The 14,250-nt window shown below is 72.2% G+C and overlaps 3 protein-coding genes across 9 annotated transcripts; 1 reads left to right on the top strand and 2 right to left on the bottom strand.

Annotated features, from left to right (window-relative positions):
• Positions 1-34: 34 nt before the first annotated feature.
• LOC104019885 (rho-related GTP-binding protein Rho6) lies at positions 35-8,477 on the bottom strand. Of its 4 annotated transcripts, none has more exons than XM_087771387.1 (20): positions 8,305-8,477; positions 8,140-8,227; positions 7,037-7,146; positions 6,804-6,938; positions 4,609-4,826; positions 4,375-4,473; positions 4,111-4,207; positions 3,932-3,997; positions 3,639-3,777; positions 3,387-3,520; positions 3,195-3,307; positions 2,949-3,092; positions 2,532-2,757; positions 2,251-2,396; positions 1,980-2,157; positions 1,647-1,889; positions 1,327-1,478; positions 1,062-1,170; positions 737-911; positions 35-632 (listed from the first exon to the last, which is right to left on the bottom strand). In XM_087771387.1, the coding sequence occupies exons 1-20, from the start codon at positions 8,422-8,424 to the stop codon at positions 409-411; spliced, it is 2,916 nt and encodes a 971-aa protein (XP_087627513.1). In that variant the 5' UTR covers positions 8,425-8,477; the 3' UTR covers positions 35-408. The 4 variants fall into 4 exon arrangements, with proteins under 4 accessions (XP_087627513.1, XP_087627514.1, XP_087627515.1 ...); XM_087771388.1 differs by having other exon boundaries at positions 3,387-3,517; XM_087771389.1 differs by lacking the exons at positions 6,804-6,938; positions 7,037-7,146; positions 8,140-8,227; positions 8,305-8,477 and adding an exon at positions 5,476-5,573.
• Positions 8,478-8,664: 187 nt separating this feature from the next.
• On the top strand, positions 8,665-11,577 carry DRC2 (dynein regulatory complex subunit 2). Of its 3 annotated transcripts, XM_087771396.1 has the most exons (9): positions 8,665-8,722; positions 9,137-9,276; positions 9,367-9,534; positions 9,610-9,779; positions 9,908-10,046; positions 10,154-10,351; positions 10,428-10,646; positions 10,736-10,888; positions 11,019-11,528. In XM_087771396.1, the coding sequence occupies exons 2-9, from the start codon at positions 9,142-9,144 to the stop codon at positions 11,358-11,360; spliced, it is 1,524 nt and encodes a 507-aa protein (XP_087627522.1). In that variant the 5' UTR covers positions 8,665-8,722; positions 9,137-9,141; the 3' UTR covers positions 11,361-11,528. The 3 variants fall into 3 exon arrangements, with proteins under 3 accessions (XP_087627522.1, XP_087627520.1, XP_087627521.1); XM_087771394.1 differs by having other exon boundaries at positions 10,736-11,576; XM_087771395.1 differs by lacking the exon at positions 8,665-8,722 and adding an exon at positions 8,736-8,770 and having other exon boundaries at positions 10,736-11,577.
• A 90-nt stretch (positions 11,578-11,667) lies between these two features.
• Positions 11,668-13,756, bottom strand: FKBP11 (FKBP prolyl isomerase 11). Of its 2 annotated transcripts, XM_087771431.1 has the most exons (6): positions 13,603-13,756; positions 13,138-13,203; positions 12,297-12,384; positions 12,159-12,192; positions 11,983-12,053; positions 11,668-11,901 (listed from the first exon to the last, which is right to left on the bottom strand). In XM_087771431.1, exons 1-6 carry the CDS (start codon positions 13,717-13,719, stop codon positions 11,684-11,686), a joined length of 594 nt encoding a protein of 197 aa, XP_087627557.1. In that variant the 5' UTR covers positions 13,720-13,756; the 3' UTR covers positions 11,668-11,683. The 2 variants fall into 2 exon arrangements, with proteins under 2 accessions (XP_087627557.1, XP_087627558.1); XM_087771432.1 differs by lacking the exon at positions 13,138-13,203.
• Between the last annotated feature and the right edge of the window lie 494 nt (positions 13,757-14,250).

The following is a 14,250-nucleotide window of genomic DNA, read 5'->3' as shown; positions in this document are numbered from 1 at the left end:
GGGACGCAGGAAGGGAGAACACGAGGAGGCGACGGCGGGCAACGCAGCTGCGGGTTTATTCCGGCAGCCTGGAGTTTCAGCTAAAAAAGGGATGAAATGCACCCAGCTCCCGCGACAGCCCTGCCTAAAAACCAGCCCTGCGCCGGCCCCGGCAGCAGGCGGGCAGGGAGGAACCTGCCCCCAGACAGCCTCCGGCAGCTCCGCCGGTCCGCGGGGAAGGGGACGGGGAGAAAAGGGGGGACATTTTGGGACAATCCCAGCCCCAGTCTCTGCTAGCGGCAGTCCCGGCTGCACAGGGGTCTCGGGGTCTGCAAAAAGAGCGGCCAGAAAAGTCCTGGCAGCCCCCGGCCCCGCTGGTCCCGTCGTCCCCGAAGGAGGGAGCGAGAGGGGGAGGGCGGCCCCGGGGACTCAGGCGAAGATGGTTTCCTCCCGCCGCTTCTTGGTGAGGATGGTGCCGGGCTTGTGCTGGGCGTCAGGGTGGTTGGCCAGCTCGGGCGGGCAGGAGGACACCGGGCTCTCCAGGATGGCCTGCTTCAGGTCGTAGAAGACGGTGGAGTCCTCCTTGGTGAGGAAGGTGATGGCTACGCCGCTCTTCCCCGCTCGGCCCGTCCGCCCGATGCGGTGGATGTAATCTGCAGGGAGGCGAGGGGGTCAGGCAGGGCCTCGGTGCGGGCAGCGCCTGAGTGCAGGCAGCCCCTGCCGCACCCCGCAGCCCCCCGCGCCGGCCCCGACTCACCCTCTATGTTCTTGGCCATGTCATAGTTGACCACCATGGAGACGTCGTGGATGTCGATACCGCGTCCGGCCACGTCGGTGGCCACCAGGATGTCCTTGGCCCCGGCCTTCAGGTTGGAGAGGGCAAACTCCCGCTGCTCCTGGCCTTTGCCGCCGTGCAGGGTGCAGGCGTTGTACTGCGGGACGAGGCGGGGGTTAGCGGGCGGCCGGCGGTGCCCGGAGCCGCGTCGCGGCGTCCCCGCGCGGGGACCGGGGTGCAGGGGGCTCAGGACACCCCCCACCCGCCGCAGCCCACGCCGAGGGGCTCGGGCTCAGCCCGGACTCACCCCCATCTTCTCCAGGGACTTGGCCAGCACGTCGCAGCCCTTCTTCTGGTTGACGAAGATGATGATGGGCGGGTCGAAGCCCTGCTCCAGGATGGCTAACAGCTTCTTCCTGTTGGGGAGGAGGACAGTTGGGCAAGGAGAGGCTGAGGTGCCCCGCCGGAGCCCCTCCGCTCTCCAGGGTCCCCCTCCCAGGGCTCCCTCACCCTCAAACGCCCCAGACCACCCCCAAGGCCCCTCCTCCCCGCCCCGGCGGCCCCCTCTGCACCTCTTCTCCGACTCCGACATGAGGAAGACCTTCTGCTCCACCCGCTCGTGGGGTTTGCCGGCGGAGCCGATGTAGACCACGGCCGGACGACGGAGGTAGCTGCGGGCCAGGCGCTCCACCGCTGGCGGCATGGTGGCCGTGAACATGACGGTCTGTGAGGGAAGGGGGCAGTGAGCAACGGCCCCTGCGGGGCAGGAACGCGGCTGCGCTCCTTGGCCCGTTCCCCAAAGCCCCAGGTTGTCCCCTCTCCACCCCGCGGAGCGCGCTCAGCCCCGCGGGAGCACCCACGCCGCCGCCCCGGCTCTCCCGCCTGCACCCACCTGTCTGTACTTGTGTTTCCCCGACTCGAAGTTGGCCAACATCTTCTCGGGGTCCTCGGCCTCGTCGGTGTCGGGTTTTTGGTTGGTGACGGGCATGTGCTCCAGGATCTTCTGTACGTCGGGCTCGAAGCCCATGTCGATCATCCGATCCGCCTCGTCCAGCACCACGTAGGTGCAGCGGCTCAGCACCAGGTACCGGTTCTCCAGCACGTCGATGAGACGTCCCGGCGTGGCGATGACGATCTGGGGGACCAGGAGGGTTGGGGTCCGCAGCCTGGGGCTGAACGGCGCCTCCCAGGTCCCCCCGCCACCCTCCCCGGCGCTGACGCTCACCTCGCAGCCCATGCGGAGGCGGAAGCCTTGGTCCTCGCGGGAGATGCCTCCGATCACGGCCACCGTGCGGATGCCCAGCGGCTTCCCAAACTTGATGGTTTCCTCCTCGATCTGCTGGGCCAGCTCTCGGGTGGGGGCCAGGATGATGGCATAGGGACCCTGGTCCGACTCTTCAATCCTGTAGCGTGGCCAGGCACGGCCGCGTCACCCACGGTGCCACACATCCCCCCCTCCGCGGCGTCACCCTGCCGCCCCGCCCCGGCCCCCCTACCGATCGATCTTGGGCAGGGTGGTGATCCACACCAGCAGCGGGATGAGGAAAGCCGCGGTTTTGCCGCTGCCGGTTTCGGCCACGCCGATGATGTCGCGGTTCTGCAGGCCAATGGGGATCGCCTGGCGCTGGATGGGGGTGGGCTCCTGGCGAGGGGAGCGGCAGGTTTGGGAGCAGAACTTCCCCTCCTCGCCCCCCCGAAGACCCCCCTTTCCCCTCCACCCAGCTCCCCCGCGGGCCACCGGGGTCTGCTGGCAGCAGCCCCCCCTCCCCGTGCCCACCTTGTAGCCGCACTTGTCGATGACCTCCAGGATGTGGGGGGGCAGGGAGGAGTCCTTCCAGGAGCGGATGGGGTTGGGGATCTTGCCCCCCTTGGTGGTGATGCTGTAGTCCTCGCGGAAAATACGCCAGTCCCTGTCTGTCATCTCATCCAGCTTCTTCTGGGACCAGTGCCGGTCGTCCCAGCGCTGCTTGGCCTCCTTCTTCCGCAGCTTCCGCAGCCGGGCCCTGGATGGGGGACGAGGAAGGGGACAGGGCTCACCCCGCGGCTTTGGGGAGGCTGGAATCGAGCTGCCACCCACCCGGAGGACGTCCTGCAGCCCAGAGCCACCCCCCAGCTCCGCACCCCGGCCGCGCAGAGGCAGGCAGCGCCCCAGACGCCCCTCGGGACCCCGCCAGCTCCCCCCAGGTGCGCTCACTCTTCCTGCTCCTTCTCCTCCAGCGTCCGCCTCTTCTCCATCAGGTCTCCGTAGAAGCGCGACTGTTCCCGTTTCTGCTGCTTCAGGTCGATTCCCGCGATAAAGCCCCGGCCCAGCAGCTGCACTTGGTGCCGCTCCTTGTACCTAGAGCGGGGCGGGGGCGTCAGGGGCAGGGCTGGGGCTGCCCCGCACCCCCAGGAGCACCCCCAGGGGCACCCCCACCCCCAGGGGCACCCCATCACTCACAGGGGGTTGTAATCAATGGACGTGTCTTCCGATGCATCCCACTCGAAGACAAACTTGCGGTCGTTCAGGTGCCGCGTGCGTCTCCGCTTCTTCACTCCCCCCAAGTAACGCTCCTGCGGGCGGGAGATCAGCGGGGAGGGAACCCGGCGCCCCCGGCCCCCATTGGCGCCCCAGCCCGGCCCCCAGCGCTACCTTGATGGCGTGGAGCTCTTTGCTCTTGTCTTTCTCCTCCCGGATCTTCTGCCTGCCCTCCTCGTCCTCCGTGCCGTTGGTCTCCCGCTCCATGCGCTCGCGGCGCTCCCTGCGCTCACGCTCCTGGGGGTCTTCTGGGGAGCAGGGGGAGGGTCTCAGAGCCAAGCAGCCCCCCCCAGGGCCGGGGGGCTTCAGGGGGTCCTGCCTCAGCCCCTCGCAGCCAGGCAGACCGCGGTGGGGACGACACCTTACCCAGCATCTTCCTCCCCATCTCCTGGAACTGCTTCCTCTTCTTCCTCTCCTCCTCCAGCAGCCGCTGCCGCTCCTCCACCTCCTGCTGCCGCCGCCGCAAGGCCTCGGCCTCCCGCTCCGCCTTGGACAGGAACTTGGGCTGGGGCAGGAGAGAAGACAGCTCACACGGGGCCCGGCAGCGACCCCTCGCTGCCGGGGCTGTCCCAGGACAGGACCCCCTCCCAGACATCCATCCCCTACTGCAGGCATGGTACGGGAGAGCCCCGATGCGGGGAGAGGGTTTCTGCTCCTACCTTGGCTTCCGCCTCCTCTTCAGCCTTCTTCTTGGCCAGCAGCTCCTCCAGGGACAGGGGCTGGGCCTGCGAACGCGGGGCCAGGCCGTTAGCAGCCCCCAACGGGGACCCTTTGCCTCGCCAGAGCGATTCCCCCCCGGGAGCCGTTCGCAGCCAAGCCCCCTCCGCCCCCTCCTCACCTTCTCCTTCTTCAGAGCGTTCTCCTCCTCCTCCTCCGCTTTCCGCGAGTCCCGCTCCTTCCGGGACTTTGAGTCCTTGCCCCTGCTCGGGGACAAGCTTCCCAGCAAAACAAAGAGGAATCAGGCACCGAACGCAGCCCCAGGGTCACCCTGTCCCCGCCGACGCGGGAATCCCGCTCTCACCCAGGACAAGGCTTCCTACGGGAAACAGCACCGGGGCGCTCATGGGAGACCAGGGACACCCCGAAAAGAGAGGAGCCTCACCTCGACCGCTTCCTGTCCTTATCCCGCCGGTGCCCATCCTTCTCCCGGTCCCGGTCCTTCTTGCTCCGGTCTCGGTCGCGCTCTTTGTGCCGGCGATCCCTGCAGAGCAGGGCAGTCACGGCGTGGTCCCAGCCCAACCACCCGCCCCCACACCTTCGTGGGGCCGTTACGGACAGGTGAGAGCGGGAGAGCTCTTCCCCAAAAAGCCGGGGAGCCCCCTCTAACACCCCTCACCTCTCAGGCGACTTGGACCGGGAGCGGGACCGCGACCGGCTGCCCCGTCTCCTGTCCCGGGAGCGGTGCCGCTTCCTGTCCTTGGAGGGGGAACCCTTGCGGTCCCGGTCGCGCTCCCGGTCGCGCTCCCGGTCCCTATCCGGGGAGCGGGAGCGCTTCCTCTCCTCCTTGATGGGGGATGCGTCCCGGTCCTTCTTGTCCGTCAGTTCTCCGGCCATCTGTGGGGGAGAGGGTCAGACGGAGCGGGGGACTGGGGCAGGGGGAGCCCGGGATGGAGCAGGGAGGGCTGGGGAGCTGGGGGAGCGCAGAGGGACCCCGGGAGGGGACACAAGGGGACCCCGGGAGGGGGCAGGGAGGGCTGGGGGACCCGGGAGGGGGGCAGAAGGACCCCGGGAAGGAGCGGGGAGGGCTGGGGGACCCAGGGGGACCCGGGGAGGAGCGAGAAGGGCTGGGGGACCCGGGGAGGGCACAAGGGGACCCGGGAGGGGGGGCAGAAGGACCCCGGCTGGGAGCGGGGAGGGCTGGGGGACCCGGGGGGGGCCTGGGAAACCCGGTGGGGGCACAGGGGGACCCCGGGAGGGAGCGGGGAGGGCTGAGGGACCCGGGGGGGTGCAGGAGGACCTGGGAGGGAGCAGGGAGAACTGGGGGACCCGGGGAGGATGGCACTAGGCGGACCCGGGGGAGACTGGGGGACCCCGGGAGGGAGCGGGGAGGGCTGGGGGACCGGGGATCCAGGCCCTGCCCCGGGTGCCCGGTGCCGGGGTGCAGCCCGGTGAGGCGGTAGCGGGGTCCTCCAGTCCCTCGGGGACTTCCTGCGGGAGAGCCCAGCGGCCGCAGAGCGCCCGGTGCCCCCCGACCCCCGCTCACCGCCGCCGCCCGCAGGCCCAGGCCTCAGCGCCGCCCCGCCGCCGCCGCCGCCATGTCCGCCGGGCGCCGCGGGGCACGCCGGGAAGGCGAGGCCGCCCCCGCGCCGGGACTACAACTCCCAGCAACCCCCGCGCCAACCGCAGCACCGCCGCGCCCCGCGGATCCCTCCGCCGCGCAGCGCCCCTGACCCCCTGCACCCCCAAACCCCCGCCATGGCCCCCCCACGTCCCTGCGCACCCCCCCAGCCCCATTAACACCCCCCATGCCCAAGTTGGGGGGTCCAGGCAGAGGCGGGGGGGGCCCTATGGGGTGCTGGGGGGGGGGGGGGGTCACCCAACAGCAGCAGGACCCCCCACCCCCCACCCCAGGGACTTCGCCCCCCGCATCGCCACCCATGGGTGACAGCACAGGCAGACGTCAACAGCGCCGTCACCCTGCCCCACCGGCACAGGAGGGACCCTACCCCAGGGTGACCCCCCCCCAAAAACACAAGGCTCCCCCCCAAAGACAGGACCAGGCGCCCGCTGCACATGGGTGGGTGTTATATTTCCGATAATAAATAAGCTTTTTAATAACATTGACCATGGAACAGAGACACCCCTCCCCCCCAGACAGTCCATAAAACAGCCCCCCCCCCGGCGCCCCCCCTCCCCGCCGGGGGTCCCCGGGGCCAAGCAGCGGATGAGGGATGGGGCAGCGCAGGGGGAACAGGATGAGTCCATGGATGAGCCCCCCCCCCCCCCAGGGTGGAAAGCTGCTGCCGAGCACCCCCTGGGCCGCCCCACCCCCCCACCCATGGCAGCTCCACGGGGGCTGCCCCCCAGGAGGGGGGCTGGTGGGGAAGCAGTGCGATGGGAGGGCGGCAAGCACCCCATCTTCCTTGGGGGGTGGGTGGGGGGGGTGGTTCTGCAGCCCTGTCCACCACCCACCCCATCCTGGGGACTCGGGGGGGCCCGGGGGCTTTGAGGAAGGGGGGGGGCAGCATTCACATCCCCCCCTTCACATGACGGAGCAGCTTTTTGCTTTTTCCTTCTTGAAGGCGGAGGAGATGAGCTCGGAGCGGCTGGGCAGGTGCAGGAGTCTCTTGGAGAGGCTGCGGGGGGGGCTCTTGGGGGGCTGCGGGGGGGCTTTGCTGAGGCAGATGCCGGACACGGTCCGGAAGATGCTGTGGACGCTCTTCTCCGAGGTGAAGGCCGAGCACTCCAGGTAGCCCTCGGCTCCCAGCTGCCTGGCCGCCGCGCAGCCCTGCAACCCAACCCCGCGTGAGGCCGGCGCGGCACCCCGAAACCTCCCCCATGGGACCTCGCTGCCGCCCCCCCCTCCCCAACCTGCTCGTAGGAGATGGGTGCCTGCTTCTGGTGGGAGAGCTCCATCAGGGTGCTCAGGTCCGTCCGTAGGTCCGTCTTACAGCCGATGAGCAGCACCCGCGTGTTGGGGCAATAGTCCAGGATCTCAGTCTTCCACTGCAGGGGGGGAGGGGAGGGCACAGAGCCGCCGTCAGTGTGAGGGGACCCCAAAATGCTTCCCCCCCACCCCGAGGGGCTCCCCCGCTGCCTCTCACCTTCTTGGAGGCGCTGTCGAGGGTCTCGGGGCGGCTGATGTCGAAGCAGAGCAGGACGGCGTCCGAGTCGCTGTAGCAGAGGGGCCGCACGTTGTCGTAGTAGGGAGAGCCTGGGAGAAAAGGGGGTGTCATGGCACGGCCCCCCCCGAGGGACGCAGGCCCCCGGGCAGGAGGTGCTTGCCAAGGGACACGGCCCCCCTCCGGCCTAGGGCGGGGGGGCACGCAGCTCGGGAGCCCCCCAAAATGCCACCTCTGCTCCCCGCGAACATCGCCATCGCCCCTCAGGAGGCAGCGGGAAATGGATCCCGCCGTGTTTATATAACACGGCCCCCCGCCATGTTGGGGAGCCCCGCCAGCGGGCCGGGGTGTCGGGGGGCAGCCGGGGTGGGGGCTGCCACCCCCAGGGGGTCCCCGGGGAACCGGGGCCACCGTCACCGCACCGGGGACTGCGGCGGGCGACGGCGCCTGGGGACGCAGGGGCCTCGGGGCACCCCTGCAGGTGTGGGGGTGGCCGGGGTGGCCCCCCCATCGCCGCCCCCGACCCCGAAAGGCCTCGGCGGGGGGTTTGCAGCCCAGACGCTCCGTGCGTGGAATAGCAAAGAGGCTGCGCCAGCGCATCGCCATAGCAACGCGGGGACCGCGGGTGGCGGGGACCCCCCCCCTCCGACGGGGGGGACACTGCAGCACCGGACAGGGCTGCCCCGGCGCCCCCAGCCCCCCGGGGGTGCCCGGGGAGGGGGAGCACCCGGGGCCCCGTTACCCCCCCGTTCACAGGCAGCCCCGTGGGGAGGGCGCAGGGACCCCCCCGCACCCCGTGCCCCCACCCGGGGGGGCCCCCCCCTGCAGGGGACCCCTCCAGGAAGGGGCCCAGCCCTGTGTCGTCGTGTCCCCCCCCCCAGGGACTCCCCGGCAGCCGGGCCCCCCCCGATGTCCCCACTGCGGCCACCGACCCCCCCCCCCCCCCACTGCGGGGCTCCCGCTACTGCAGCCGCCCCAAACCCCAACCCCCCTTCCCCCAGCAAATGCCCCCACCACCCCCCGCCCCGCTGCAGCCCCCGGTACCGGAGGGCCCCCCCGTGCATGCACCTTCCCCCCCCCGGTACCGGAGGTGTCCCAGAGGCTCAGCTCCACCCGCTGCTCCTCGCTGGCCAGACACGCCGTGTAGTTCTCAAACACGGTGGGCACGTACGTCTGCAACGGCACCGAGAGCGTCAGCGCCCGGTCCCGTTACCGGTCCCCCGGTGCTCGGTCCCGGTTCAACGGCTCACCTCAGGGTAGCAGTCCTTGGCCAGCACCTGCAGCATGGCCGTCTTGCCGCACTGCACGTCGCCCACCAGCACCAGCTTGCAGCGGGCCGGGGCTGCCGGTACCGGCCTCCGCTCCCGCATGGCGGCGGCGCAGAGCGCGGCCGCTCCCGCCGCCCGCCCGCCGGCCCTGCGCCCCGCCGCCGCAGCGCCCTTATATACCCGGCCGCCGCCGAGCCCCGCCCACGGCGGCGCCCGCCCGCCAATCATCGCGGCTGCTCCCGGCACTCCGGCCAATGGCGAAGAGGCGGGGGACAACCGGGGCCCGCCCCCTCGGGTGCGAGGCCGCTCCTCCAGGCCAGGGGGCGCCTGTCTGGCTGCGGACGGAAGTGGGGCTCTGCTCCCGCCCCAAACCGGAAGTGGTTGTTGCTATAGGAGACCGGTGAGACGCCGGTCGCTGGGCCGGGGGCGTTTGGGGGGGACGCGACCGGTACCGGGATGGGGGGGGACGGGACCCCCGTGGTGCGGGGGGGGACCGGAGGGGTGCGGGGGCGACGGGACCTGGGGGTGCCCCAAAGTGGGGGGGGCCTGGGGGGGCCCCAAGAAGAGGAGATGGGGGCGGGCAGGGAGGAGCGGGGCCTGGGGGGACCCCAGGGGGAGGGGGTGGGGGCGGGCAGGGGGGAATGGGGTCTGGGGGGGCCACAGGGGGAGGAGATGGAGGTGGGGAGGGGGAACGGGGCCTGGGGGGGCGACAGGGGGAGGAGATGGGGGTGGGCAGGGGGAGCGGGGCCTGGGGGGGGCGCAGCCAGGACCCCAGGCATCCCCGCCACCTCTCACGCCGTCTGCCCCGGCCCAGCCGCCATGCCGGACAAGCGTGGCCCGCAGACGGCAGCCCCCATGGCGGCGGAGGACGGGCTCCTGCTGCTGCAGAGCCAAGCGCTGGCCCAGGAGGAGGCGGCCAAGACGAAGGGGGAGATGCTCACCCGGTTCCTGAAGGTGCGTGGGCGGCCGGGGGCGTTGGCAGCGTTTTCCCACATGCCGCCCAGCCCCTGACCCCCCTCCCCGCCGCTCGTGGCCCCCACGCAGGAGAAGCTGGCCAAGGAGGAGCGCAGCAGCGCCCTGAACCTCCACAAGCTCAGCGCGCAGTGGCGGGCGGTGCTGCGGGAGACCAAGAACAAGGAGCTGCGCCGGGACGTCGAGATCCTCAGCCAGACCTTCGCGCGGGTGATGGACTGCAAGGACAGCGTCATCGAGGTGAGCGCGGGGCTGGCGGGGCGGCTGCGACGCCGGGGCCCACCCGTGACCCCCCCCCCCCCAAAACCTCCGCAGTCCCTGGCCGCAGACCTGGAGGAGGCGGAGGAGCAGCACGCCCAGGCCCTGCGCAGCCACCTGCACAACGTCGACCGCCTGCTGCAGCTCCAGCGCTGCCGCCTGGCCTGCCTGGAGGAGGGGTACGGCGCCCAGCTGGAGGCCCTGCAGACGGAGTTTGAGGCTGAGAGGTACGGAGGGGGAGAGGGGATGGCAGTGGCACCCGCTGGGTGTCCTGTCCTGGTGCTGAGCCCTCTCACGGCCTGGTCGGGACCGCCGTGGCTTCCCTCTGTCAGCAGCTGCCCCGTGTTTTCCCCAGGAGAACCATCCTCGAGCAGCACGAGCGGGAAAGCTGCTACCTGCGGGACGTGGCGCTGGCCATGGAGCAGAATTACGCCAAGAATGACCACGAGGCCACGCTGAATTTCCAGAGCGCCCGGGATGACATCAAAAACAAGGCACGGGCAGGGGGAGGAATCGGCGAGGAGCCTTTTACGGCTTGCGAGCAGAGCACACGGCGAGGTTTGAGAGGCGCTGGGTCACCCATGCCCGCGTCTGTCCCCAGAGCCTGCAGGAGAAGCAGTACAGCCGCATGCAGCTGGGCGGGAAGGCGGAGGTGCTCTGGGAGCAGTTCCAGCGGGCCATGCAGAGCTACACGGAGGCCACCGAGCACCAGAAGATCGCTTTTGAGGCGCTGAAGCAGAAGGACGAGAAGAGCTCCAGGGAGATAGAGACGCAGGCGAAAAAGCTGCAGAAGCTCCAGGTTGCGGCAGGGCGCAGGGGCGGCCGTGGGAGCCGAGACGTCCCCGTCCCGCTGCTCACGTTTCGCCTGTCCCCAGGACTCAGTCACAGCCACCAAGGGCCGGATCGCGGCTCACCTCCGGGAGAGCGAGGAGCAGAACCGGCGCGCGCGGGAGGAGAAAGAAAAGGTCCTCAGGCAGCTCCAGGAGCTCAAGAGCGAGATGAACCAGGCCAGGGCTAAGGCCCACGGCAGCCTGGCCAGGCTCACCGCGCAGAGCGGCGCTGCCCTGAAGGCGCTGGCGCGGGTGGTGGAGAAGGTGAGGCCGGCAGCCGGCGGGCAGGGGGAGCACCGGGGGGTGCCGCCGCCATCCCCTGCCGCCCTGCCCTCACTCGCACCCCTCCCCAGGCCCAGCGCGTCCTGCGGCTGGCCGAGATGTGCCGCAGGCTGGAGACGGAGGAGGAGAAGGTGCTGCCCTTCTACCCTTCCTCGCTGGCGGAGGGGGAGCAGCGAGACGCCCGGCGAGTCCTCGAGGAGACGCCCGCGGAGCCCCTGGCCTGGGTGAGGAGGCAGCGCCGGGGTCCCGGACGCTGCCGCGGGGGAGCGAGGGCCGGGATCCGGCTTCGGGGACGGCCCGGCTGGCGCGCGGGCAGGTTGGGGACCCCCGCCCTCCTCCCCGCCTCTCGCCCAGGCCGCGCGGGACTACGCGGGGCTGGAGCGCTTCTGGCAGCGGTTCAACAAGGCGAAGCTGGAGGAGCAGGCGCTGGAGCAGGAGCGGGCGGCCCTGAGCCAGAGGAACCGGCGCCTGCGGGAGCTGCTCCGGCAGTACCTGGCGGGGATCTCTGTCGGCCAGGAGGTGCTCGGCGAACCCAACCCGCTCCTCGCCGTCGAGCGCAAGAGCTGCGTCCCCAAGGACTTGCCCCACGCTGGGGGCGGCCATGCACAAGGTCATCGGGGCGCCGCACACCCCGACAGCCTCTCGGGAGGGGACGCCCACCCGGATCCCATCCCCAGTGCTGCCGGCACCGGCTGAGTATCGCTCACCCTGCGGATCGAGGCACCCAGCCTGGCTCTCGGGGACACCGCAGAGACCGCGACTGCCCGGAGGGGCCATAAAAGAGCTAAACTGTGCCCAAAAAAAGGGCTCCAGGGTCTTATTTCTGGTCAGACTGAGCTTCGTCAGGGCGGGTGGGGGTCTGTCGCCTGCCGCTCACGTCTGATGCATCGGCTGCACCAAATCCCCGCTGCCGGAGTGGGCAGGGAGCTCGGGGGGGTGCAGAGCCCCTTCCCGCAGCCCTGTCCCCCCCGCTGCCCCCGCAGTCGGATGGAGCAGCCGCGGATGCCGAGGGAAAAGCTTTATTTCTTTTTGGCTTTGTTCCTCTTCTCCTCCTTCAGCTTCTTCTTGGAGAGCTTGGGGCTGCTGGCCTTGCGGTAGAGGTGGTACCCGATGAGCCCCAGCAGCGCCGGCACCAGCCCCAGGCAGAGCAGCGGCAGCACCTCGTTCACCACCTTCTGCCAGTAACTGGCCCGGGACAAACCGACCAGCTCCACCTCGAACCGCAGCACCGCGTCGCCTGGGAGGGGGACACAGAGCCTGAGCGGGGGCCGCCGGGGGCTGCCGGGGACCCCACGGGGACCCCGAGGCCTGCGCTCACCTGGGATGGTGGGAGGGGAGCCCCGCTTGCCGTAGGCCAGGTGAGGGGGGATGATGGCTCTCCGCTTCTCCCTGCCGCGGCAAGAGGCCGTCAGCGCCGGTGCCCCGCGGGGGCCGGACCCGCGCCAAACCGCGGCGGGGAGGCTGCCCGCGCCCTCGCCCCGCCGCCCGCCTTACCCCACACACATGTCCAGCAGACTCTGCTCCAGGCCTGCAAGGAGAGGGGGCAGGGGGTGAGCGGGGCCGGCCGGGGGCGTCCCGCAGCCCGCTCGCCTCGGCCGGGCCCCGGTTAAACCCCCCCGGCCCCCGGCTCACCGGGGATGACTTGGCGCTTGCCCAGCTCCACCTGGAGCGGGTCCCGGCTCAGCGAGGTGTCGATGATCCGGCCATCTTCCAGGCTGCCCTGCGGGGCACGGGCACGGTCACCCCTGGGGACGCGGAGGTGGCTCTGCCCCGGGGCCGAGCCCGGGTGGGTCCCAGCGTTGTCCCACCGCTGGTCCCAGTGCCCCCCCAGGACCACCCCTGTACTGATCCCAGTGCCAGGCCCAGTGCCACCCCCAGTGCCGCCCTGGGGACATCCCCACCCCGCTCCCAGGGCCAGCCCGGGACAATCCTTGTGCTGGTCCCAGTGCCAACCCATGCCCACACCGGGGCTGCCCCCATGCCAGTCCCAGTACCACCCCTATGCCAGTCCCAGTGCTGCCCCCATGCCAGTCCCTGCCTGTCCCAGTGCCGCCCTGGTGCCACCCCCAAGCCCACCCCAGTGCTGCCCTGCAGCCGCCCTGCTGCCCACCCCAGTGCCGTCCCAGTGCCACCCCAAGCCCACCCCGGTACCACCCCCAAGCCCACCCCGGTGCCGCCCCCAAGCCCACCCCAGTGCCGTCCCAGTGCCACCCCCATGCCCACCCCAGTGCCATCCCCGTGCCCACCCCGGTACCACGCCGGTGCCACCCCCAAGCCCACTCCGGTGCCACCCCGGTGCCACCCCCATGCCCACCCCAGTACAACCTCAGTGCCACCCCCAAGCCCACCCCGGTACCACCCCCAAGCCCGCCCCGGAGCCGCCCCGGGCCCGGTGCCGGGGCCGGAGCCGCCCCCGCCGCCCCGCCCGGCGGAGCGCAGTGCTGACGTGTTCCTCCCGCCGCCCGCCCCGCACCGTGTAGTGGATGTGCACCGTGTCCCCCGGCGCCGACAGCTCCGTGCAGCCCTCGGGGGGGGCCACCTGCAACGGGGGGGTCACGGGGCACCGGGACGGGACCCCCCGCCTCGGGGTCCGCGCACCCCGCGGCTGCCCCGAGCGCTCCGTGGGCCGGACCCCCCCGGGCCCCCCGGCCTCCCGCTGCCCCGTTCTCCCCCCCCCGCAGCCCGCTCCTCCCGGTGCCCCCCCCCCCCGCAGCCCGCTCCTCCCGGTGCCCCCCCCCCCCGCCCGCTCCTCCCGGTGCCCCGTGCGCCCCCCGCCCCGGCCGGGCTCCCCGGTGCCCCCCCCCCGCGCCCCCCGGCCCACAGCATCTCGCCGGTGCCCCCGTCCCCGCCGTGCCGCCACCCCCCCCGGGTCTCAGCCCCCCGCCCAAGGGGGCCGCCGGGGGTGCCCCGCTCCCCCCCGGTTCCCCCCGGGGCTCACGAGCGTCTCCAGCCGCAGCCCCCGGGAGCCGCTTTCGGTTTCGCTCTCGGTGGCGCGGGCGGGCGGCGGCGGCGGCAGCAGCAGCGCCAGCAGCAGCAGCGCGGCGGGGGGCGGCATGGCCGGGCTGGCGGCGGCGGCGGCACCGGGACGGGACCGCCCCGCCCGGCCCCCGGGCTCCCCCCGGGCCCCGCCCCCCCCGGGCCCCGCCCCCGCCGGCCCCGGGACGCTGCAACCGGGGACCGGGCAGCGGGACAGGCAGGGCGCCGGCGGGGCGGCCGGAGCTGCCCCCAGCCCCGGTGGGACCGGGAGGGGGGGGTGTCCCGGGCCCGGTCACCCCCTCGGTGCCCGGGGACACGCGTCCGTCCGCGCTCCGGTGCCACCCGGCCCGGGCCGGCACCGGGCGTCCGTCTCTGCCCAGGGCCTGGCCCGGTGCTCCCGGGCCGAGCCGCCCATCCCGGGCGGGGGGGCTCGTCCCGGGGCAGCGGCTGGGTGCAGCACCGGCGCCGTCGGGGCTCGGTACCAGCAGGCGGCAGCAAAGCCTGGAGAAACCGGCACCCACCCGGGACCAGGACCCCCCCAAGGGCACCCACCCGGGTCCAGGGTTCCTCTCCAGCACCCACCCGGACCAGACCCCCTCCCGGGCACCCA

Source organism: Nipponia nippon, unplaced genomic scaffold (assembly GCF_047370975.1).
Source record: "Nipponia nippon isolate SJK-2023a ecotype South Korea unplaced genomic scaffold, ASM4737097v1 scaffold_35, whole genome shotgun sequence".
Taxonomy (NCBI): domain Eukaryota; kingdom Metazoa; phylum Chordata; class Aves; order Pelecaniformes; family Threskiornithidae; genus Nipponia; species Nipponia nippon.
This window is presented reverse-complemented; position numbering and strand designations above follow the sequence as displayed.